This window comes from Rhincodon typus, chromosome 17 (genome assembly GCF_021869965.1).
Source record: "Rhincodon typus isolate 14 chromosome 17, sRhiTyp1.1, whole genome shotgun sequence".
Lineage (NCBI taxonomy): Eukaryota > Metazoa > Chordata > Chondrichthyes > Orectolobiformes > Rhincodontidae > Rhincodon > Rhincodon typus.
The window spans coordinates 57,678,863-57,704,137 of NC_063348.1; the positions used below are offsets into that span (position 1 = coordinate 57,678,863).

General features: G+C 39.1%; 1 protein-coding gene across 8 annotated transcripts in view; it reads left to right on the forward strand.

Moving 5' to 3' along the window:
• tpcn2 (two pore segment channel 2) overlaps window positions 1–24,717 on the forward strand; it is a 46,693-nt gene extending 21,976 nt beyond the window's left edge. For 2 of the 8 annotated variants that reach the window (XM_048607039.1, XM_048607045.1), the window contains 15 exons: window positions 239–342; window positions 810–894; window positions 2,520–2,606; window positions 2,936–3,055; window positions 4,074–4,133; window positions 4,253–4,381; window positions 6,391–6,440; window positions 7,508–7,607; window positions 9,403–9,474; window positions 11,404–11,486; window positions 15,019–15,112; window positions 15,319–15,401; window positions 21,299–21,380; window positions 21,890–21,978; window positions 23,384–23,608. In XM_048607039.1, coding sequence (XP_048462996.1) covers window positions 239–342; window positions 810–894; window positions 2,520–2,606; window positions 2,936–3,055; window positions 4,074–4,133; window positions 4,253–4,381; window positions 6,391–6,440; window positions 7,508–7,607; window positions 9,403–9,474; window positions 11,404–11,486; window positions 15,019–15,112; window positions 15,319–15,401; window positions 21,299–21,380; window positions 21,890–21,978; window positions 23,384–23,483 — 1,338 coding nt within the window. In that variant the 3' untranslated portion in view covers window positions 23,484–23,608. The other 6 variants (XM_048607041.1, XM_048607042.1, XM_048607043.1 and 3 more) reach the window with 6 other exon arrangements.
• The last annotated feature ends 558 nt before the right edge of the window (window positions 24,718–25,275 follow it).

A 25,275-nucleotide genomic window follows, 5' to 3' on the forward strand; every position in this document is an offset into this window, starting at 1 on the left:
TCTCGACGGATGCTGCTTGACCTGCTGTGATCGCCAGCATTTTTTTGTTTTCAGTACAGATTCAATTTGCAGTAATTTGCTCCTACCTAGAATGAAGGTTAGTTCAGCTTAATCTTTTGTGCATTCTTAAATTGAGTGAAGGAGCCAAATTGGGAAAATAAATGATTCTACCCTAGAATTTTCTATTCTTGAGACTTTGTAGTAATTCAAAGTAATTTTCCCCTTTTGTTTTTCTTAGAGTTCAATTCAGGCATTGTTAATTCGAAGATGCTTGGGAATTCGAGGAGCATTTGAGGTGCTTTGCTGCGAGCGTCCAAGCAAAGCTGGAAGAAGAGGTTCTGTGTAAGATTCGTGAATACTTTCGTTATGAGGCTGTTTTGAATTTGTTCAAGAGCTGACAAGGCAACATGTTTGAAATGTATCCCATTGTCCAATCACTTAAATTTGTGCCATAATTTTGACATCAATTTTGGTTGAAGGTAGCTACAGTATTGCACTACTTGACAGGTTGGGAAAATCTGACTTGATATACTATAATTTGAAATGAGATGTTTGAGAGTGGAAAAATGGGCTAGATGTCAGCAATGCAGTGCCATTGCTGAGTCTGGAGTTAATGCAAGACATGAATGACTGGACAGTTGGATGGTGGCTGGCAGCTGGCACTAAAATTGAGACATTGATGTGGAAGGGGACAGTTTTGCAATGGAATGAAGAGGGATGGAAACTCTATTTTTGTGCTGAGATGGAAACCAGAATGCTTAATGTCTACAATTAAATGGTTTTAAAATGGTCCCTTTCTTTAAAATCAGTAGAATGACTGTAAGCACCAACACCGTGCTGCAAGTCCTGCAGAAAGTGAAAATGTCTTCAGCGCACAAGCAAGAGATGATTAAGGTGAATAATTTTTTTTTGTAGAACTGAGATATGAAGGATGACTCCGTTTTATTCCCACATGTACGTGGACAATGCTAACTGCCTCTGTTTCCAAATTGGCTGTTGCTTTTATGATATTGTAATCAGATGAACCAAAATTTACTCTAAATACCCATGAATTAGTATAAGTATTACTAATACTCATATCTTTAGGCAAGGGCCAAGGATGATGCTCCTTAGCCATTGACATCATCCCTCTTGCCATTAGTCTAGGCCTGAGCCAGTTGTTTGTAAATCAGTTGTTTTGTCTGATCCTTAACTGACGCTATCACAAAGATTAACTATTTTCACATCTGACTTTGTCTTTGCCTCCACCTCAATCCATTTGTGAAGATTGGCTTGTGCCATTGCTACTCACTGATTTGACTATTGAGCTCCTCCTGGTTATCTTTTTGGGCTCTTACCCTTCATTCAACAGATGTTGTCCAAATCTGGAGCAAGTTCTGAGTACTCATCATCCCAATACTTGCTAAGTCAAACAACATCTTGATTGTTGTATTTTAGAATTCTTGTTCTTGTTCTTGAACTTTGGCTTTATGCCTCATGTTTTTAAACTTGCAGTTTGACAACTTTGCGCTATCTGCATAGCTCTGTTTTTAGCCTTTTCAGTATTGTATGTTTTCAGCTGTTCAAGCCTCAAATTCCACACTTTGCTCCTTAAACATCTGTGCTATCATCTCTTTTTTTCTTTTCACATTAATGTGCCCCTTAGGTTGGTCGTCTACTCTATCTCCCTATGAGGCTTGGTGTCAAGTTTTATTTATCTTGAGTTATCATGATGTAAGGCTCTTTGAAGAGAAACATTTATGAAATATTATTTAAATATTCACCTGAATAATGTACCTGAAGTTTAATCCTCAGTTTATCTGGTATCTTATACCCAAGACTCCACAACTGGAATGTAGGAAACTTGAAAGTAAACTCCATTGGCAACCATGGTATTTTAGTTTTAACTAGATCTGACTCCATTTCTCTCATCGAAGTTGATCTTGAGAGGAAAGCTATAAGGGGCAAAATTTTAGCCTTTGACTTGTATTTGGAGATTATTACCTCTTGCTGACGGCCAAGTAATGGAAATGTGTATCTGGGTGGTAAGTTTCTTTATGGTGTGGGGGAAGATGCCTTCAAACATAACCTGAACAACTCTTCCTAAGCAGCGCATAGAATTTCAAAATAATTCTCCATTAAAGTCTCTTGCAACACATTTTCAATGAACTAATTGAAGATCAATCCTCACCACAGCTTATCGTGATGCAAGATCTATCTGGTAGTTTTGCTGCTGCAGTCCTCTTCCTGATTGGGATCTTGGTCTGCTTGTTGTGTGATGATCTAATGAAATGTACCTAGTTGCTCTCAAGCAAGATTAGTTTAAGTTACATTGGCATGATAGACAACTTTATGGAGGCTGAGGGAGGCCTCAATCTTGGGTCATAATTCATTGAGGTTCAAGCTTGTTTTCTTGCCTGTGCGAAGTGAAATCAAGATGATCCGTGTTTAGTGCACTTCCTAGTATTAACCATTTTGGGACCTTATGCCCTTGTGCTATGTTTCTTCATCTAAAAACACTTTTTTTTTGCTTTTTGCAGCAAGTAAAGGCATTCACTCATGACTGTGTTACAGCAGAACAGTTTAGAGCTCTCTTTGACGAATTGCACAAGGAGACTGTGAGAGAGGTATGACCACAAAGGCAATTTAGTTGGATTTTGGATGCATGTTTACTTTTAAAACTGGTTTCAGTACCTGGACTAGAAATGCAAATCTAATTCCATGGAAGATGCACTGTAATTACCCTGATATTTAATGTCGTCATCTCTTCAATGACTTCCAGAAGTACCTGGGTATTGAGTGTAATGAAATTGTCATTTTGTTTGAAGTGCTTTAAATTTGCTTGTATGGTAAGGTTTTTATAATTGGGGTTACAAAATTTAAGAAATTAAGTTAGAAACAAAAACTACTTGTTCTGGTAGAAATGCACAACCAAGAAATGGGTTTTTCCTTTCAGTATCCACCAAAACCAGCGTACCGATCTGTGTTCTTGCAAAAGCTTCAGACTCTGCTCAGCCATCGCTTTGTGGATTATTTTGGAAACCTAATAGTTGCAGTGCATCTGATTTGCATTTTTGTAAGTCAACTTTTTTATTGACATGATATAAATGTAAAATTATATTGGGTATCTGAAGTGGTTCTTGTGGTGCAATGGTAGTTCTCCAACCACTGGCCTTCTAGTCCACATGCCTGAGAGGTGTCTTGATGTGTCTGAATGAATTGATTTTGGAAAAATTTGATAAATAGTTAATTGTGGTGCCCAACAAAAGTCACTGATAACCTCAACTCCATTTGGTACCATCTGCTATGAAAGAATTGTGTGAAACAGAAATTGTTCTGTGATCCTGAATTTGTCTCAAATTAAGTTATTTTTAACTTGTTTGAGGGATGTTTAGCCAATCTTTGTCAGTCAGTGTAGAATGGGAAGCACTTTGGAAGTTCCCAATGTGTTTTTTTTAAAAGTTTGTAGGTTTATTGATTTCTATACTACTTCTGTAAGTCATTAAACTTGAATATCCCTATAGTCAAAATATTTGATGTTTTTTGTCTCTCCTGGTTTTCACTCACCATGTGCAACACCGTTGAAGTGTGAGCGATTGTTGGGACTTGAGTCAAATTGCAAAATGAAAATTGTGCATTCACTTTTTATTCTTGTTTCCATTGGCAAATCATGGGTAGATTCCACGAGAAATGTTACTACATAGGAATTTATTTTGTAGTTTTGTTCTCCTAGTGTTGTCAGAAGTGTAATTACAAAATAGGCTCTCGATCACCTGGGTCAGTCATAAATCAAGTAGTGTTTGGTTCTCCCCTGCTGCTGCTTCTCATGCTCTGAAGAGTCATCTAGACTCAGTGTTAGCTTGATGTCTTCATGGATGCTGCCTGATCTGCTGTGATTTCCAGAATTTTCTGTTTTAGTACAGATTCCAATACCTGCAGTGACTTTCTCCTACCATTCCAACTATTTGTTTTTATAACAACATTAGAAGCAGGAGGTTTGGTAACCTCTTATCTCAAGATGTGGGTGGAGAAGTGTAGAATGGAAGATGATGGGAAGAATGTTCATATTTAGTTTTCTTAAATTATTTTAACAGGTTGCTTTGGTACGTGATGCAGAAACACCTATCTCTAAACGTGATGGATTCTTTTTAGGTGTAAGTAGTTTTTTTTAATGCTGCAAAGAAATGTTTTTTGTCAAGCAGCTATTTTCATTTCCTTTTTGGCAACGTTGTCGAGGAGCAAATAATTTTTGTTTTCTTACTGGGTATTTTAGGTTGTGAATGGATCCTTTGTCCTGTACTATCTTTTGGAAATGGCAGTGAAAATCTTTGCTTTGGGCATTAAAGGTTATTGCTCATACAAAAGCAACCTATTTGATGGGCTTCTGACTATAATACTGCTGGTAGGTGTGATGATTTTTAACAATTGTCTATAATATTTGCAATGAGGTCATGCCTTATTGCTGTTCTGACTGTCAATGGATATTGAATCAAACTTTTTTCTTTGTTTGTTTTAACAAATTAAGTTGATGGGAAGCAATTTATCTTTTAACTAATTGGGGTGTCTAAAATTGCACAAGTTTGGTCAAGATGTTTTTCTGAATTTTCTTTTCCCTTGTGGATAAATACAATAAATTGTCAAATCAATTTGCTGAACATGAAAGTTGAGTTTGAATATACAGGAAAATCTGTCTTTGCTAATGAGCAAAGAACAAGAGTAGTACAGCAAAGGAACAGACCCTTCGGCCCTCCAAGCCTGTGCCGATCATCATGCCCTAACTAAACTAAAAAACAAACCTCCGGCCCTTTATTTGGTACGTATCCTTCTATTCTCTCCCTATTCATGTAACCATCCAGACGCCTCTTAAATGTTGCTAACGTGGCTACTTCCTCCACCTCTTCTGGTAGTGCATTCCAGGCTCGTACAACCCTGTGAGAAACTTCCTTGTACGTCTCCCTTAAACTTCTCTCTTCTACCCCCCTCCCCCCCCCCCGCCCCCACCCCTACCTTGAACCTGAAACTTCAACCCTGGGGAAAAGCCTCTGGCTATCCACCTTTATCTATGTCTCATAATTTAATGGACCTCTCTGGTCTCCCCTCAGCTGCTTTTTTTCCCAGTGAAAACAATCCTAGTCTTTTTAACCTTTCCTCATGGCCAATGCCTGGAGACCAGGCAACATCCTGGTGAACCTTCTGTGCACACTCTCCAAAGCTTCCACGTCCTTCTGGTAATGTGGTGACCAAACCTGCGCGCACAACTCCAGATGTGGCCTAACAAGGGTGTTTTATATAGCTACAACATGGTTTGCCAACTCTGGTACTCCATGCCCTGGCCAATGAAGGCAAGCATGCCATATGATGCCTTAATCACCTTGGCTACCAGTGTTGCCACTTTTGGGGAACTGGGGACCTACATGCCTGGACCCATCTGTATGTTAATGTTCCTAAGGGTTCTGCCACTTGCAGTATAATTCACACCTAAATTTGATCCTCCAAAATGCATCACCTCATTTATCTGGATTAAGCTCCATCTGCCATTTCTGTGCCCAAGTCACCAGTCTAGCTATATCCTATTGTATCCTTTCGCAATCATCAGCACTGTCAGCAACTCTATCTCTCTTCTTGTCACCTGCAAACTTACTAATCAGATCACCTACATTTTCCTTCAGCTCGTTTTTGTATATACTATAAACAAGAAGACTTAGGACTGATGCAGTGTTGGGTCATTTAACAAGTTTGTGCTGCATTGCATTACTGGATCTAATTTTTTTTAATGGTCACTGATCTCTCCAAAAGACATAAGCAGAAGTAGGCCATTCAAGTTTGCCCAACTACTCAATGAGATCATAGCTGATCTGATCTTCAACTTCATTTTCCAATTATCCCTTCAAGCCTTGATTCTTTTACCGATTTTATAAATCTCCTCTTAGTTCTTTTAGTCTTCCCATTCTCAATTTCAGTAGAGTGGATGGATTAAACAAAAATCTTGCACTTCAAAATTTAAGTTTGCTATTTGGAACTGAGATAATAATTATTCTTGTGGCCAGTTACATCATGGGGAAGATGCCTGTCTGGTGGTCAAGTGGACAGAGGGATAGTAGGCTATTAAATATGGCTCTGAAGTGTTGTCTGTGTACAGATGTATACTGTAAAATGCCTTCATTTACAAGGAGATGGAGCTGTTCTTAAAGATAAGGGGCCAGCATCCTTGGCGATTGTGTCTTTACAGACACACTCAGCCAGGAAAACACCAGACTAGGTCTGTGACAGGTGGATTAAAACAAAGGTGCCAGATGTGACTTCCCAAACTGGGACATTTGATTATCTCCCTTTTTTTTTTAAAAACGTGCTATATTGAATGGTTATCATTGAGTTTTGTAAAAAGAAATTTGATTTTCTGATTGTTTTTAGATTCTGCAACTGTCCTCTCTTGTGCAGTATGGCTTGCCTCATCCAGGATGGTATGTTGTTTCTTTAATTTTTAATTATTTCACCTTGTCTCAAATTTGATATCCTTTCGCGAATTTAAAAAAAAATCGGGTGATTCTATTCCAGAAAATGTGCACAACCCACAATTTCCACTTTTGAATAACATGCTGGGCACTAAGTGCCCTTGTAGACAGATGGATTCTCCAGGAGACTGAGTGAAAATGTACCTCTTACTTCACTTCTCATATGAGAAATCATTTCCATATGACACTTATACCACCTTTATATTGTCTCATTTGATGCTTTTAGCAAGTAGTTGTGTCTTGAAGTTGATTTTTATAAAACTCTTGCAATACTTAAAATGCTTTAAGAACACAAGAATTAGTGCTACCAAATTTTTACTTCTGAAATCACTTTTCACTTTTTGCCAGTACCTACATACTTTTAGTTTCTTCTGCAGCATTGAAAGAAAATATACTACAGAAAAACTAAATTGAAACTTGGGTGACATTTTCAGTTTGGACATGGTTGATGCAAGGGATTTACTGCTGTGATTATTGAAATGAGATGCTTTTGGACATTTCAGTTGGTCATTTAAATTTGTCCACTCAAGTGATTGGGGTTGGGGCGAGGAAAAGAAACCCAAAACCGATTTTTGGACTTATTGATGATGGGGACTTAGTTTTGAAATGTATTTTTGATGTAAAATTTCCACTAAACTTTTTGGCAAATTGTCCTTTCCTAACATTAAAAGGTACAAAAAGTTTTAATGTTTTAACTGGTTTCTTCCCCAAGGACACTGTTGTAAATCAAGGTAGCTTCCCTTTTTGATGTTTCCTTTAGAGAACAGACTGGAGAGCAGGGTGGTTAAATTCTGTTTTCTGCCTGCTCTTTGTTCAAACTGTTTTGCTTTGTGGGTGGATTTTGAGTTTAAAGAAAAAAGCGTCTTGGATGAGGTGGCACTTTGGATTTCTTTGATTCCCAAGAATCCTTTGTGCAAGTATGCTTAGTGCATGTATCTGTTAGCAAAGTTTTTTTGTTTTGTCAGAAGTAACTTCAATCCACTTCTGGAATTTTTCTTATCTGCCCTTTCCTACAGGAATCCAGAGTTACATGGATTGCTTTCACTTTGGGAAACTGTTCGGCTGGCAAATATGCTCATTGTTTTCAGATTTCTCCGATTAATTTCCAGTGTTAAGGTGATTTGGATCAAAATATCTTTCAGTGACTCTTGCATGTTTTTTTTTTTTCAAAAATTTCTGGCTAGTGTACATTATGATGAAACCACTTTAACTTTTTTATAAGAATGATTTCTCTGGCTCCCAGTTGAATAGATGCATATTTGGTTTGCTATGCATGCTTCAGTGAAATTTTTTTAGTTCTATTAAATAATCTAACTTTATGACCTTTCTGCTGGTGGGAGGGTAAGTTGCACTAACTGTCTGAAGTAAAAAGTTTAAAGGGTGGGTGCAGTACTGTTAAATGTTGAAGTCGAAACTCAAATTAGAAACTCCAGTTTGGAGCACCCAGTTAGTTCATTGGCTATGTAAACTGGGTTTTTGCCTCTAGGCTGTTTCTACCCTGATTCGGCAATGCTCCTCTTTTCCATGGTGTGATAAGAAACTGGGTATGGCTATCATGGTATCTAAGAATCCAACACATGTTTGTTACAGTTAACTTGAGCACAAATTGGGTGGCATGGTGGCTCAGTTAGCACTGCTGCCTCACAGCAGCAGAGACCTGTTTTATTCCACCCTCTGGTGACTGTCTGTGTGGAGTTTGCACGTTCTCCAAGTCTGTGGGTTTCCACTGGGTACTCTGGTTTCGTCCTACAGTCCACAAGTGCAGGTTAGGCAGACTGGCCATGCTGAATTGGCCTGTAGTGTCCAGGGATGTGTAGGCTAAGCGGATGAGCCATGGGAAATGCAGGGTTAGAGATAGGGTGGTGGGGGGGGTGGGTCTGTGTGGAGTACTGTTTGGAGGGGCAGTGTGAACTCGATGGGCTGAATAGCCTACTTCCACACGTAGGGATTCCATGATTCTGTGACAAACGTTCAGTTAGAGTTGGGCAGCATGCTTCAGGTGATTACCCAGGAAGTAGTGAGTGTGAATCCCTGAAGGACTCTAGTTAAATGTTTTGATACAGTGGTGATATAATAAGCATATCATTTAAAGGTATACTGACCATGTGACAAAATACAACACAAACTCATGGCTTTGGAGCAAGCAGTCTCCATATGACTTGCAGGGGTGGCAGAAAAGCTGTAACATTTTTCTGCAGTTTCCTCACTTCCCAAAAAATGCATTCTACAAGGCTTAGATAGTAAGAGCTGCAGATGCTGGGGTCAGATAAGGGTGTAGCTGAAGGAACATAGCAGGCCAGGCAGCATCAGAGGAGCAGGAAAGTTGACATTTTGGGTCAGGACCCTTTTTTAGAAGGTCTGCTGCGTTCCTCCAGCTCCCCACTGTTGTCACATTCTGCAAAGCTTGTGTGATTATGATCATAAACAGCCTTCCCTTTGCAGTGGAATAGCTCTTGTCTCCCTTACTGAAGCAGATTATATTGATAAGAACAAATTCTGGTGACATGGACTTCCTCCAACGATGTGCCAGGACAGGTGTTGCTCACTGCTGTAGCTAATGGTAAAGTTTGCCATGAAAATTAACTTGCAATGGCACTAAATTTTCTTCAGATTCCAGAACATTTTAAGTTTGCAACAGGAAACATTTGTGGTGAATACGCTGTCTGGAGTTGTAGCCTGTATTCAACTGAAAATGTTGTAATTGTCCTGCTGCAGTTCGCATGTACTGGAAAAAAAAAAAAAAATCAGTTCTGCAGCGTCAGAATCCTTGGGAATTAATTGCTGAGGTTGGTTCCTGATGACTTGTTGTATATTTTTCAGGATGTGAAGCCTGAGGAGCTTGTACAAAGCTGACTGTTGCCTTTGCATCAATGTGTGCTGCAATTAACACTTCCTGTTTTGCATTTTTCAGTTAACGTCCTTGGTTGCCAATAGTCTGTTTGATCTGATCAAGAATTTGCGAGCTTTTGCTGGAATTCTTGTGGTAAGTTGAACAATTGTCTCTTTAATTTTCTTTTAATTAATGTTGCTATTCATTGGGCTAATGTCTGCAAGAAAATCCAATGTGAGCAAGTAATCAGTCTTTTATTTTACCTTGTGCCTCCCTTTCGTTTGAGCTTGAATCCTAATCAAGCTTAGTTCGGTTTGTGGCATGAATTAAGTTTATTATTGAGATGGAAGACAATTTCTGGCTCTAGATTGGACTCCAGGCTCTTGTAGATTAGAGCTAAAGGAGTCCTCTTTGAATATCTTCCCAGGTGTTTAAAGCCCCTTTTCCTTTCTAGCTTAGCTTATTTTCAAAAACAAGGTTCATTTATAATGTTTTGTTTTAGTTTAGATAACGCTGGTCCAGTCTTTGACCACTTCACTCGTGATTTGCCTCTTGGGTTTTTGTTATTCTCACCACCTCTAATGGACTGCATTGATACACTTTCCTAGACCTTAGAGATTAAATGATATTGTCATTGTGTTATCTGTTATTTGACCTGATGTGTAGGTCAAGATGTAGCAGCAGAAATAGGCTGTTTGGCTCATTGAGTCTGCTGTGTCATTCAATAATAGAGATTCTGGCTGATCTGAATGCTCAATCCACAATTTCCATGACTCTTCTTTCATTTACTGATTTTAAAAACCTGTCCATCTTGGCCTCGAATGTACTTGATGACCCAGCCACATTAGTCCTCTGCAGAGAAGAATTCCACTGTTTCATGACCCTCTCAGAAGAAATTCCCCTCAATCTTAAATGTTTGGCCCTTTACTCTCTTCTTAGACTCTCCCACAAGGGAAAATAATGTCTCCACATTTACCCCGTAAAGTCCCCTAAGAATCTTTTATGTTGCAATAAAGTCACCTTTCATTTTTCTAAATTCCAATAAAGACAGGCCCAACCATCTCCTCTGGATCAACCTAGTGAATTTTCTCTGGACTGACTCCAATGCCAGTATGTTTCCCTAAATGAGACTGAAAACTGCTCAGTATCCTAGGTGTGTACTGACTAGTGCCTTGTATAACTTTCACCACACTTCCATACTTTTACACTTCATTCCTTTCAGAAATAAAGGCCAAAATGCCATTTGCCTTCCGTATTGCCTGCCAAACTTGGAGGATCATACATGAGGACCCCAAGTCCACCTCTAGCTTTCTGCAGTCATTTTCTATTCAAATAATATTCAGCTCTTCCATTGTTCCTGCCAGAGTGCATTTTTCTCATATATGGTCCAGCTGCAAGGCTTTTGACCACTTAACCTGTCTATATCCTTGTGTAGACTCTGTCATCTCTGCTACTTGCCTTCTCACCTGTTTGTCATCCACAAACTTGGTGATTTTTTTTAAGACTTTCCTCATCTAATTCATTTAATGTACATACTATAAAGAACTGAGGCCCCAGCACTAGTCCCTGTGAAACACTACTGGTTTCAGGTTGACATCCTAAAAATCCTGCCCTTGTACCAATCCTGTCTTCCATTAGCTATCCAATTCCCTATTGCTAATACATGACTCCCACTGCCATGGACTCTTACCTTTTTAAGAAGCTTTACTACTTGCATGCAGTACCTTTATTGTTTTTGTTTTTATTGTACACTCTTGAAAATGCAAATTACATCTGGTTTGTCTTTATCCTTTTGTTACTCCTGCAAAGAATTAGTATTGCCACTGTACTTGATTTTAAAGGTCAGGTAATGTCTCCTGACTCCAAAACAAATTCTGAAATTACTCTGTCTTCCATTTTTGTCTGTCATGTCCTCGGTGGGAATGGAAGTTTTATACTGACTGACAAAAAATGCCTTGCATAGATTGTCACAAGTGGAATGAATCTTTTGATAATGGAAAATGTTAATTCTAGCAAAATAGTTAGTGCAGTGACCATCTGTGGCTAATTGCTTACTCTACTGTTTCCTTCCTTCTGTTCCAGGTGGCATACTATGTTTTTGCAATTGCTGGTGTTGTGTTTTTTAAAGACAAAATCCCAGCTCCCCAGAATGCAACAAATGCAAGGCAAGTTTCAATCTGGATGTTGTCATGACCTCTGTGGGAAGAGAGCACTAGTAATCGCGCTTCACTTGCCACAAGGCATCACAAAAATGTATGAAATGTCTGAAATCATTGAGGTGACCCAACTTGTCTGCTTGCTATTCAAGACAAAAACAATTCACTCCAGGTTTTTGCCACAGCAGAAAATTACCTTTTTTATTGTAACATGCTTAAGTTTAGCACAAGAACCAGAAGAGTGGATTTCTAATCTACCTGTCCAACTTAAACTAAACCCCTTCAAAGGTCTAGCTTCTCGGTCATGGTTAGGTCAGACAAGACAAACTCTTTGATAAGCTGCCTCAGTTTCTCTTCCTTTTCCTCTGCATGGGGTGCAAGAAATATATTCACCTTGCAGGCTGTGGAAGTCTCTGGCTCCTGTACTTGCATCTCTGATTAAGTTGCCATTAGTTACTGTCAGAGGGCTGTCTGGCAAAATTACCTTCAACTCCAATATACTAAGTACCACTCCATCTCAAAGTGTATCTCCCAGTGTTAGCAAAGTTGTTTTGCACAGCTGAAAATGCGCAAATAGATGCACACAGCAGGCCGAGCAGGAAGGCTGACGTTTCGGGGCCCGAAACGTCAGCCTTCCTGCTCCTCGGATGCTGCTTGGCCTGGCATGTTCATCCAGCTCTACGCGTGTTTTTTTTTTTTATAAATGTCAGATTCTTCAGCATCTGCAGTTCCTACTATCTCTAAAAATGTGCAGCATCTGATTTCCACCACCGGCCCCCCCCCCTTGCCTCCGCCAAACCCCTGGCGCAACCCCAACCATCCATTGGCAATTTAGCAGATCAACTTCCATTTGTTTATTTTCTCAAAGTAGGTGACCTCTTACCATTGCCAATTTAACAAAATGCTGGAGAAACTCGGTAGGTCTAGTTAATGTTAAGAGCAATGTGTCTCTTGTGAAACCAATGGTCTAACCATTTTCCTTTGTTTTTAAATTACTGGAGTGGATGGAGTTTGATACTTTAAAAATGTACTAAATTATCATTTCAAATGATAATTGTTAAATGTTTAGTTTTGACACTGCAGTCTGATCATTCACGTGGCCATTTATGTACTTGTGTGCAGTGACCCTTTGGGTGGCAATTTGATCACTGGGTACTTCACTGCTGAGCTTGACCCTAGCTTCATTCAATGGTTATCCACATGTACTTACACCTGATGTTTTAGATAACGATCAGAAGTGGAGACCCTCAATTATTGCACACTTCTGCAGAATGGTAGAGGCTTATTGTAATGTCCTAGCTGTTGCTGCAGGTAATCTAACATTGACCAAGAAAACACTCACCTGGAATATCTCTGGCAAATTGGCTCTGCTATTATGTTGAACCATGGCGTGAGTGTACACTCTGGGAGTGGTTAAACCTTTGAGCACTGAGCACTCTGTGTAGCTAAACATTTCTTTGTTTTGTTTTGTAAATGTCTCCTTCCGTATCAAGGGGGAAAAAACATTCAGGATGCAGTTAGCTTTTTAACCTTGATTTAAGAAATATCAGACACTGGAGAAACTGAGTAGCATCTCCTAAAATGCAAGTCTAGCTTGGGCAGACTTGTACCTCCTTAAGACTTACAAAAAATTGTTGGCTTTTACATAAAGTAAGCTACTGTGGACTCTGAAAATCTAAAACAAAATGGTAATGAGACTTAGCAGGCTTGGCAGCATCTTTACAGAAAAACAGTTAACATTTTGCCTGGACTGGAGGGCAGGTCTTATGAGGAAAGGTTGAGAGCACTTGGGCTTTTTTCATTGGCGTGAAGAAGGATGAGAGGTGACTTGATACAGGTTTACAAGATGATGAGAGGCATAGATAGTGGATAGTCAGAGACCTTTTTCCCAGGGTGGAAATGACTATTACGAGGGCGCATAATTTTAAGGTGATTAGAGGAAGGTGTAGGGGAGATGTCAGACAGAGATTCTTTACACGGTGGGCGTGTGGAAGGCGTTGCCGGCAGTGAAGTCAGATACAAGGGGACATACAAGTGACTCTTGGATAGGCACGTGGAGGACAGTAAAATGTAGGGTTTGCAAGGTAGACTGATCTTAGGATAATAGGTCAGCACGACATCGTGGGCTGAAGGGCCTGTACTGTGCTGTACTCTTCTATGTTCTAGCAGTCCAGTATGATGACTCTTTGGAACTTGGGTAAAAAGCATTCTGACTTTACAACTAAAATTGTTGCCACCTGCATTAGTGACTCCTTTTATCTCCATCTTCCATTTTGTTGATAGAGAGATGGCATAGGATTTCCCAGGATGTTGCTAGGAATGGAAGGTTTGTTTTTAAAATAAGCTGGTTAGGCTTGGACTTTTTTTACTGAAGTGTAGGAGGTTGAGGCGTGACATTGTAGAGATGTATAAAATCATAGGGGCACAGGTGAATAGCAAAGGTCTTTTCCTAGGTTTGGGGAATTCCTAACTGGGGGTATATTTTTAAAGTGAGGAGAAAGATTTCAAAGGGAACTAAGGGGCAACTTTTTAAACAGTGGTTAGTGTGTGGAATGAACTGCCAGAGGAAGTGGGTGAGTGCAGATACAGTTAGACGTTCTAAGATATTTGGACAAGTACATGAATAGGAAAGGTTTAGAGGGATATGGGCCAGGAACAGGCAAGTGGGACAAGTTTAGTTTGGGGACTTGTTGGGCTAAAGGATATGTTTTTGTGCTGTGTGACACCAATTCAGCATAGTGTCTAGTTATCATGGATTTAGAGATTGCTGAAAAGGAGCATGCAGTCAACTTTTAGTCTTGCATTAATCAGGACTGAAACACAAGGAAACAACTACTTCATACAGCATTAAAGGGTGCAGATTACTTGGACTTTGACATGCTATGCAGCAGGAACTGTTGACTATCTTGGTTTGCTGGTTAAATTCAAACCAGGTAAATACTGGTCAGCATGTTACCATGCGATTTTTGAACAGATTGGTTGTCCTTGTAACTTTCCACTGAGGAAAGGGCACAATTTGTGGACATTTGTTTTGTCTGCACAGGATAGTATAAGAATTGTGGCTTCTAGCACTTACAAACGAATCTCTCACTGCAAGCCTAACTGAGTCCATAAATTTTGGTTTTGTGGAATTGTTATTCGTAGCAATATAGAACATTAGATCAGGAGTAGGCATTATCTCTTTAACTCTGTTTTGCCATTCAGTATGATCATCCAATTCAGCCCCCTATTCCTACTTTCTTCCCATATCCTTTGATCCCTTTAATACTACGAAGTATGTGTACCTCCACCTTAAACATATAGGGCACAGTCAGGTTTATTGAGTAAATGTTGGTCTAGAGCAGCATCACATTCAAGATTGAGCACTGCATTGAGATTTGCATGCACAGTTGGCCATTGGACAGTCAAATGCCAAGTTGTTTGTGTTGGTCTGCTGGTTCCTTGTGGTATACAGCCTACATATCTGGCGTTGGACTGGCAGCAAAACCTGTACTATTTTCATAAATTGAAACTGTTGGTATTTGTACTTTTGCTTTTACAGTCTGAATGCAAGCATTTCATCTGAGAATATGACACAACAGTGTGGTACCTATGAACAGCTGGGTTATTGGCCCAACAACTTTAATGACTTTGCTGTAAGTTGCTGAATTCTATACTGGAAAGTGATCCAGAAATAACTAAAACATGCTTGCAGAGTATAATTTGCACAGCAGCCGTGAGGCTGAGAGAAGAATAAAGTCCAGCCAAAATGGTTTTTTGCCCTTTTTGATATGTGCTAATTTCCACCTCCTAGGCTGTGAATGGCTGGGGAGACTTAACAAAAATTGTTTCTTTATGGTAGGCTGCTTTGGTCACTCTGTGGGATCTAATGGTGGTAAACAACTGGCAGGTTTTTCTGGATGTCTTCTCAAGATATGCAAGTCCGTGAGTAAACTTTGATGTTCAGTTGGTTTGTGACGGAAAATGTTTTTATCAAAATAGTGCTTCTACTGAGCTACAGTTGGATTTGAAGAAATGGAAAACTTATTTTGTTAACCCTACTAGTTTCACAACCCCGCTTTTTATTATTTTTCTGCTTTACAGAAAAGCACTGAAACCATCCAAAATAGGACCAGGAGAAGGCCATTTGTCCACTCAATACAATTGTGGCTGACATTCCTCACATCCACTTTGCTCTGTTTTCCCCATAACCCTTGATATCCCAACAGAAATTCTTGATCAATCTTGGCCTTGAATGTACTGCAGCACTCTGCCCCTAGAGCTCCGTGGCAAGGAGTTCCAAAGCCACTCCAGTTGGAAAAGGAATTCCTCTTCATCTTCGTATTAAATTAGTGTCCCTTAATTATGACATTATCCTCTGGTCCTGGACTGTACTGTGAGAGGAAACATCCATCCTGTCAGCATTTTCCTGTCAAATCTCTTCTGAATTCCACATGCTTCAATGAGATCACCTCTCTTTTCTCCTAAATTCCAATGAGTAGAGTCCCAACCTATTTAGCCTTTGATTATTAGACAACCCTCCGTACCAGGGATTATCCTAGTGAACTTTCTCTGAACTGCATCCAATGAAATGATATCTTTCCTTAAAGGGGCCAAAACTGTTCACAGTACAACAAATGTGGTCTCACCAGTGCCTTGTACAGTTGCAGTAAGATTTTTTTCCTACCTTTTATACTCCAATACCGTTGAAATAAAGGCCAAAATTTCTTTCTCCTCCTGATTACCTGTTGCCCCAGTGTGCTAGCTATCTGTTTCATGCACAAGTTCCCCGAAGTGTTTTGTGTTGCACCTTCTCTCCATTTAAATGTTCTTTTCTCCTTTTCAAGATGAACAACTTCAGGTTGCTTTGCATTAGGCTCCATTTGCCACAGTCGTGTTCCTTGCAGGTATTGGAGATGTTAGATATCTCCATGCTCGATTTACCCATTTTTTTTTTGCACCATTGTAAACTTTGTTGCCAACAGTTAACAGTTCTGGTCTTTAGTTTACCTATTATCTCCTCCTTTAGCAGAAAAATGTTCTAAATGTTTGACTCTGGGGAGTGTTTTCATTTATCATCCCTTACTGAACATTTATATTATGTTCCCTTTTAGTCTAGATTTCCTGTGACAAGAAATAATCTCTCAAGTATGACATGCCTTTTTTTATTGCTGATGAAAACTGCAGACCTTTACCTTGGACTTCTCGGACCAATTCACAAGCATACCAATGTGAAAGGGAGCTCCATTTTATACTGCGAAGTGCATGCTGATTCATGTTTTCAGTCAACTGCTTGCTTTAAATTTTGTCAGTTAACTGTCAGTCATCACCTAATTGCCTTTTCTATGGCAATCCCTACTTTTGAGTTCACTTGCCAACTGTTTCCCCCTTGCATATTGCAAATGTCCTGGTGATTGCAAAATGAAAAGCATTGACAATGTCTTTTTCAGTGTTTCTATCTCGGGTGGAAGTAATATTGGGCAAGTCAGCGCAAAATGAATCCTTTTTATTTTTTGACTTTTTATTGTTAGCCACTGAAACATTCATGAGAGGCACCACCAATATTGTGATTTTGTTTTAAATGAAACAGTAATGACATGATCCAAAGTTTACCTGGAAATTGACTTTGGGGTCTGATATTTGAAACAAAGGTAACTGGTGCAAAGGGACAGCATCAACTTTGAGTTGGTGTATTTCTTCCCCACAAAACTTGTTGCAGTTTAAGATTGTATTTGCAGATACGTTCTCTTTTGTTCAAAAAGCCCACAACTTATAGACAGTCAGTCAATGTGGTGTTTTATAAATTCCTACTTTAGAAATACAACCAGTTTGACTCAACTAAAACACAAACAGATTCTAAACAAGGCCTCACACCTAACAGGCATTGTCTAACCTAAAATGTCACTTTTTCTTTGCACTGATAAAACCTTTAGTTCTCGTAGGACCGTGATTTGAAAAAAAATTCACATTTACATATACATATTAATCAATTAAAACCTTCTAACTGATTTAACAGCATCTTAGTGTTTAATACACCCTCATCAGTGATGTGACCCTTTGATCTTTTACTTAAAAATTGTGTTCTGTGCTTCCTCCTCACTTCATCTGATGAAGGGGCTAAATCTTTTTTGCTTTTAGTGTATTGTTATTACAACTTGTCTGGTTATCTGCACTATTCATACTTTTGCTCCCTTCATGCTGAGGGTGTACAAGACAATCACTGATTTCATTGCTCTCTATAGACCTAGAACATTACATTATGTAGAAGCACCATCTGGTGTACAGTCTAAGCATTAACAAACCTCCATGATTAAATTGTGCAAGGAAACTCCAGTTGACTGTGGATTGAGGTTGCTCGATGTGGCAGTTGACGAAGTCCACCAAACTTCTTTAGAATCAAACAGAAGCCCTGTAAGATGCATACATCTTTAAAAACGGGCAAAGGGCCAGACCAGCAGTTATTGCCCACACCTAATTGCACTTGAGCTAAGTGGTTTACTGGAGGATACTCTGGGCTAAATTGCTGTGGGCCTGAAGTTGCATTTAAGCCAGACCAGATAATGACATTAGTGAACTAGATGCTCTTACAACAATTTACCAGTGGATTCATGGCCACTGTTATTGAGGGCAGTTTCCATCTAAGATTTAGAAACCCCAGTTAAGAGCAGGCATAGGACCTTTTTGAAACTGTTTTGCCATTCAAAATGATCATGGGTGATACTTTTATCATATTCCATGTACCCACTTTCTCATGATATCCCTTGATGCTTTTAATATCTTTAAGTTTATCAATATTTTTCTTGAATATACTCAGACCTAAACCATGCAAAAGATCACCCTCTGAAGATGTCTTTCTTCATCTTGGTCATAAATGGCCTACTTCATATCCTGAGACTGTGACCCCTAATTCTAGACTCTCCAACTAGTGGAAATATCTTCCCAATATCTACTATTGTGGGCTTTGTTAGAATTTAATACATCTCAAACTGATCTCCTGTCACTTTTGTAAACTCTAGTGAATACAGGCTCTCCTCGACAGTCCTGCCATTCACAGTAACAACCTAGTGAACCTCTGCTGCACACTTGCTCTGCAAGAAGTACATCCGTTCTTGGGGTGGGAGACCAAACTGCATGAATACTCCTAGGTGTGCTCTCTCCAAGGCCCTGTATAATTTAAGTAAGATATCCTGACTTCTGAGCTCAAATCTTGCTGCAGCGAAGGCTGGTATACCATTTGCCTTCCCAATTGCTGTACCTGCCTGTTCACTTTCATTGGCTGGTGTCAGAGGTTCCTTCATACATCACATTTCCCAACATATCATTTAAATAATGTCTGTATTCCACTTGCATACAATTTCACATTTTATCCATGTTGTACTGTATCTGCCATGTATTTGTTCACCTGTCCAACTCCTTGCATCATCTTCTCGATCTTTCCCAGTTTTGTGGCCAGAAAACTTGGGAATGTTTCCAGTCTGTCAACCAACTGTCTTTCCATGCCAGTATGTTATCCCCAATCTTGGTTGCTTTCATATTGTCCACATTATTTTAAAATGGGGAGGCTTTTCAAAAACCTTGATCCAAATACAACTGGTCTCCTGGTTCTGCCTTATCAATTCTACTAGTTAATCCTTAAACTCCAGAAGATTAGTTAGGCATGATAGCCCTTTGATAAAATGATGCTGACATCGTCTAATCCTGTTAATGTTTCCAAGTGTTTGGTTAGCATGTTTTTGCCCTAGATCCTGGCACTTTTCCCCACTACTACTGTTAGTCAATCATTGAAACACACCCTTCAGTCCAATTTGTCCATGCTGACCAGATATCCTAAATTAATCCAGCCCTATTTGCCAGTATTTGGCCCATATCCCCCTCAACCCTTCTATTATGTACCCATCGAGATGCCTTTTTAAATGCTGTAGTTATACCAGCTCATTCCATATGTTCACCACCCTCTGTGTGAAAGAGTTGCCCCTTGTGCCTTTTAAAATTTTTCCCTCCACTTCAACCTATGTCGTTTAGTTTTGCACTCCTATCCTTAGAAAAAGAACCTGGCTATTTGCCCTGTTCATGCCCCTCACAATTTTGAGCCTCTATAAGGTCACCCCTCACCCTCTGATACTCCAGGGAAAATAACCCAAGCCTGTTCCTATAACTCAAACCCTCCAACCTTGGCAACATCTTTTGTAAAGCTCTTCTGCACCCTCTCTAGTTTCACAATCTTTTCTACAGCAGGGAGACCAGAATTGAACTCAGTATGCCAAAAGTGGCCTAATCAATGTCCTGTACGGTTGCAACATGACATCCTAACTCTTGTATGCCATGCACTGTCAAATAAAGGCAAGTGTACCAAATGCTGCATTTGCTATATCCTGTCTGTCTGCAACTCCACTTTCAACCAGTTAGGCTGACTGTTCTGTTTGTTTTCCTCTCAAATAATGGCGTTATGTTTGCCACCCCCCAATTTGTACCAACTTCTCTGGAGTCTTTAGAATTTTGGAAGATGACCAGCAATGTATGTGCTGTTTCCCAGGGCTGCTTTCTTTCGTACTTTGGGTTGCAGATTATCAGACTCGGCTTTCAACCCCTAAACTTGTTTAGTTTTTTCCACTAATACTACTGCATGTAATCTATTCCTCCCATTCAATAGAGCCCTGGTTCCCTAAGGTTTTCAGAAAGTGATTTGTCCTCTTTCGTGAAGACACAATGAAATGTTTTGTTTCTTCTGCCATTTCTGTTTTTCATCACTATTCCCTCCAATTATGACTAAGCACCAATATTTGGAAAAAATATGGCAAATTAATACAAATGAGGCAAGAAATGTATTAATTTGGGAAATGATGAATGGGCTGTGACAAATCTAAGACTAAAGTCTGGAGGTTACAGAAATAAAGATAAGAGAAGGCTTTGTTTAGCTCGATGCACTAGCATTTGAACCAAAACTGATGAGCTGATGGTTCAAGTAGACCATTCAGGAGTGTCACTCTTTGCATGTTGTGTAAATCAGTGCCCTCCCTGTTTGTTTGTTTTTTTTTTGGAAAGGATTTGGAAACCTCTATCAGATCTCCTCCTAGCTCCCTTCTATCCAGGAGAACCGCTCCAACCTCAGTCTATCTTCATAACTGAAGTTCCTCATCTCTGGAAACATTCTTGTAAAACACTTTTTCCATGCTTTGAATTTGTGGTATATTGAACTGTTATAATGGAATTCTGCTGTTTTGAGTCAAATGCTACTCTTCAGAACTGCTTTGCTATACCTCCTATACAAGTTATTGCCATTTAGTTTTCTTGCAAGTTGCTGTGTAACTTTTATTTATGGAGGTTCTGCAGCGAAGTCCTTGTAAACTAATAACCAGAGTTAACTTCAGAGTTGTACACAAGTGGATGTGATCTAGAAGTATTTTCTGTTCATGTGCTGGAGAGGAGATACTGGATTGTATAGTCTTTTAAACTAGTAACTATAGTTGCCGAGACGATCGTGTTAAAGAGGACTTGTGTTTAAAAGATTTATGGAGATGCCTAATGTTTAAATATTCTGGGGAGAAAAATATAGAGAAATTACAATCTTCCGTGGGAAGTGAGTATTAGCAGGGGTCATATGACCTTGTCCAATAACTTGTGTAATTGTATATACATACCTCATCTTTCCCAGTTGTGCCAAGAGCAGATTGCTGTGAAGCAATCTAATGTACCAATTAGTCTGTTGTCTTAGCTTTTTCATATGAATGTTTTCTTTGTTTGTATACAAATTGCTGCCTTTCAAGAATTTTCATTTTGTAAGCCATGTTTAATAACGGATGGCGTCCTGTTTAATTTCTAAAGCCAGTGTTTTGATCTTGCAGGTGGTCCAAACTTTATTTTGTAGCTTGGTGGCTGGTGTCCTCTGTCATTTGGGTTAACCTCTTTGTGGCTCTGATTCTTGAGGCAAGTATGGAGAGGCTTTACCAATTCCTATGAAAACACGAAAAAGCTGTTGTCTGCATAAACTCTTTAATTGCTCATGAAGTGCCTGTTGTAGCAGTTTGACTTTTAACACTAGATTTTCAATTAAGTGAATTGTCTCCTTGAGTGGAAATGACTACTTGTCTTGGAAAAAGAGGGGGGAAAAATAATTTCATTTGTTATTGTAGCCCAAGATTTTTAATTGCACAAGTCGGCCTCTGTCCTCTTCACCCTCTGGGCATGTTATCATTCATCTTTCTGTACTGGTTTTCTTATTCCCGTTTAACCCTCCTTCTGTTCCACGAAAACCAGAAAAGAGTTCCATGCATTTGGTTATGTTGTGATGTGTCTTTTCCCCTCCTGCAGTTAATTGAGTGAAGAGCTCTGAAATTAGCCGAACACGTTGACCCTCATTGTACCTGTGTACTGCTAAATGTGGACACATAGAAATTGCTGCAGGTTTGTGATTTTTTTTTTTCAAATAATTGCAGAATTTTATTCATAAATGGGATCGGACTTACCACCCATCCTTCTCTGATCAAGAGTCAGAATATCAAATGAGTGTGCAGGATATGTTCAGGTGAGTGTTTATCCACTGACTTGTACAGATAAGTATTGTCACTGGAGTGCATTATTCAAACTCCAGATATCACTTGCTCTTTTATTTGATGTAATTATCTTTTTAAAAAGACCAAATCTTTGACATGGTCCACTAAGGATTAAATGAATGCTTAAAACTCACCTTATCCATGTGTATTTAAAATAGTTTCATTGCTCGTTTTGCTAATTGCTGTGAACAACTGATAGTTTCCAAAAAAAATGGGTCCCTCGGCCTGTTTCTTGACAATATGACATTGGCCTGTGTGCAGATCCAATGATTGGCAACATTTGGCCATTTGTATTGATTTTTTTTTTTTTCATCACTAATAGGATGAGGGTGTCACTGGCTGGGCAGCATTTATTGCCCATCCCTAATTGCCCAAAGGGCAGTTTAGAGTCAATCACATTGTTGTGGGTCTGGAGTCACACAGGCCAAACCAGGTAAGGATGGCAGTTTCCTTCCCTAAAGGACATGAGCAAGTCAGATGGGTGTTTTTCCAATATTCAACAATGGATTCATGGTCATCATTTAGATCCTTCATCCCAGATATTTTTATTGAATTCAAATTCCACCCTCTGCCATGGCAGGATTCAAACCTGGGTCCAGAATATTATCTGTAGTGATATAGCATTTCTGATCCAGACAAATCCTTTTTTTAAGAATCCTTCTGGAAAGAAGCTGTATCTAGGTCAAAAAATACTCTTTGATTAAAGCTAAAGCAACATGCTTAATTGGTGATAGTCAGTCAGATGACTGAGATTTTGGGTCTGAATCTGCTCAACACAAGAGTATCTTGGTTAAAAGGACAATAAGTATGGCCAATATTTATCCCTTTGTACACATCTCACTATCCATCCATCATCGTATTGCCTGTAATGGGAGCTTGCTGCACGCACCATTTCTTACATTTACTGCAATAATTTGGCTTCATTGGTACTTCACTGGCATTAAAGCATTTGGAACAGCCTGTAAACATGAAAGTGGCAATTAGATTTAAATGTTTGTTTCTAAAAAGTGTGTTTTGGTAGGCTAATGTGACGTGTAACTCCAGTGTCTGACCACCTCAAACTTGCTTGATTACCTAACGTAGCTCAGGGTGAAGTTCCTCAAAATTCTGAATTTTTACTGAAAGTTTTCACTTTTTTATTTCATCACAAACCTACAGCCACAATGGAATATTGAATGATGTAGTTGAACAGATGTAACTGGGATGGTCAGCCAGGAGTCCTTTTTTGGGGATGATGGATCCTTTTTTTTTGGGTTGGGGGATAATGTTAGACTTTTCAGCTAAATTACTTGTTTCATCTGTATCCTTCAATACTGGTGGGGGAAATGAGGCTTCTTTCCTTACCTGACTGTGCAATTTTGTGTTTTTGTACTTCAGTGGAAGCCCCTATGCATGCACATGTGCATTTATATGTGGGCTTGAAAGCATTAATACGGAGTGCCATAGCACTGCCCATTCAAATCATGAAAACGGGTGAGCAGAATAGCTGAGTCTTGGAGGATTCAGACCGAAGACCAGATCTTCCTGACAGCATTTGATGTTACAATATGTGGTTTACTTTGTAAATACTTATAGTTTATTTGCATCTCTACATCTTCTTTACCACAAGTGACCCTTTCAGTTAAACCAGAAGATGGCTGTCCTCAGTCTCACTAGACCATGTGGGTCCTGGAGAAACCTGTACCTGAAGGGTCTTGGCATTCAGCTTTGAATCAGCACCATCCATTTAAATTAAAATTGATTTTGGCGTTACGTGTAAGATATTCTGCATTTGTGTAAATAAAAGTTGTACAGATAACTAATTTTGGTTTATGACCCTGATTCTTCACCTTTGGTTATTTTGTCTCGTTTGATTATTACTTTACTTTTCCAAACCACCTTTTCACTTGTTTTGCGCAAAACAGATGAAATGAGATCCATCCCCATTGAGAATTTCTACATTCGAGGCACTTGTGTTCTTTAGCAAAGATATATCTCCGGTCTAATTCTGTTCTTCCCTGAATTTTAGAGATGATCTAGAGGAACCAACTGAAGATGATTTGTTGGAGAGACTGCGACAGCATCCACACCTTCATCTACCGAGAGGGCCCATTTAGTTACAAGGATTGTATCCAAATGCTTTAGAGACATGTGACTCCTCATCCAGGTCTTGCAATGAGGGTGCCTCAAATGGGCCCATTCTGACTGTCTGCAATTATTTTTAAGATGCACAAAAGGGAAATAACTTAAGATGCCAGTAGCACTAATGGACCAGAAATTTCTTTGTAAAGTACCACATGCTTTGTATATAAATGCTATTTAACTGGGATTGCTTTTTAAAGTTTAACTTTTTTCACTGACTTTTAATACTGACAGTTCCTTTTCCAGATGTTTGCTGCAAGATGGGTAAAAATTGTGGTATATTTATAAACCTAAATAGTCACCTAAAACTGAATTAAAACTGTCCACATTTTTATTGTGTACCTCACTATTTTACAGGTCTAGTTTTTCAGGTGCTCACTTTTTTAAAATTTGTATCTTAAACACTGAAGCTGGTTAGTTACTCTGAAATCAACAATCTATATATTTTGCACTATCCCAGAACCTGTTTGTTAGTTTCTATCTGAAAGATACTTTATTAAATGTGATGCCACTCAATTGTTTCTGAAGCTTGGCCAGTGGCAGAATGAGTTATTTTTATGATGTGAAATAAAGAACTATTTTTTTCTAAATGTGGTTGTAAAGTGTTTAATTATGAAGTGGCTTTGATGTAGTGACTAGGCTTACAGGGAAAGATATCTAGGCATGCTTTCACACAATGGTATCTGCTTAGAATGCTGCACAAAAATCCTCAAGCTGCACAGATTGGTATAAAATGAAAAAGGTAAGCATTTTTAGATGTCTTTGATATTAAATTCCTTTATGGCTTTGTGGAATCTCCCAGTGGGTGCAAGTCCATTTAATATGGTCAAGGACAGATACAGAACGGAGGACGGTAGAATTGGTGTCAAATGGAGGTGTCTTTAGTATGCTCGGTAATTTAGTGGGACGCAGTGGTGTCGAGGTAATGTCACAGAACTAGTAATCTAGAACTCCCAGCTAATGCTCTGGTGATTTGGGTTTGAATACCAACATGGCAGATGGTTAAATTTGCATTGGATAAATATCTGGAATAAATATATATTAAGGCTGTTATTAAAAATCAATCTTTCTCAGCCTTGAAAATACTTCAATAAGAGAATCAAGGGTTTTGGGGAAAAGACAGGAAAGTGGATCATTAGATCAGCTAT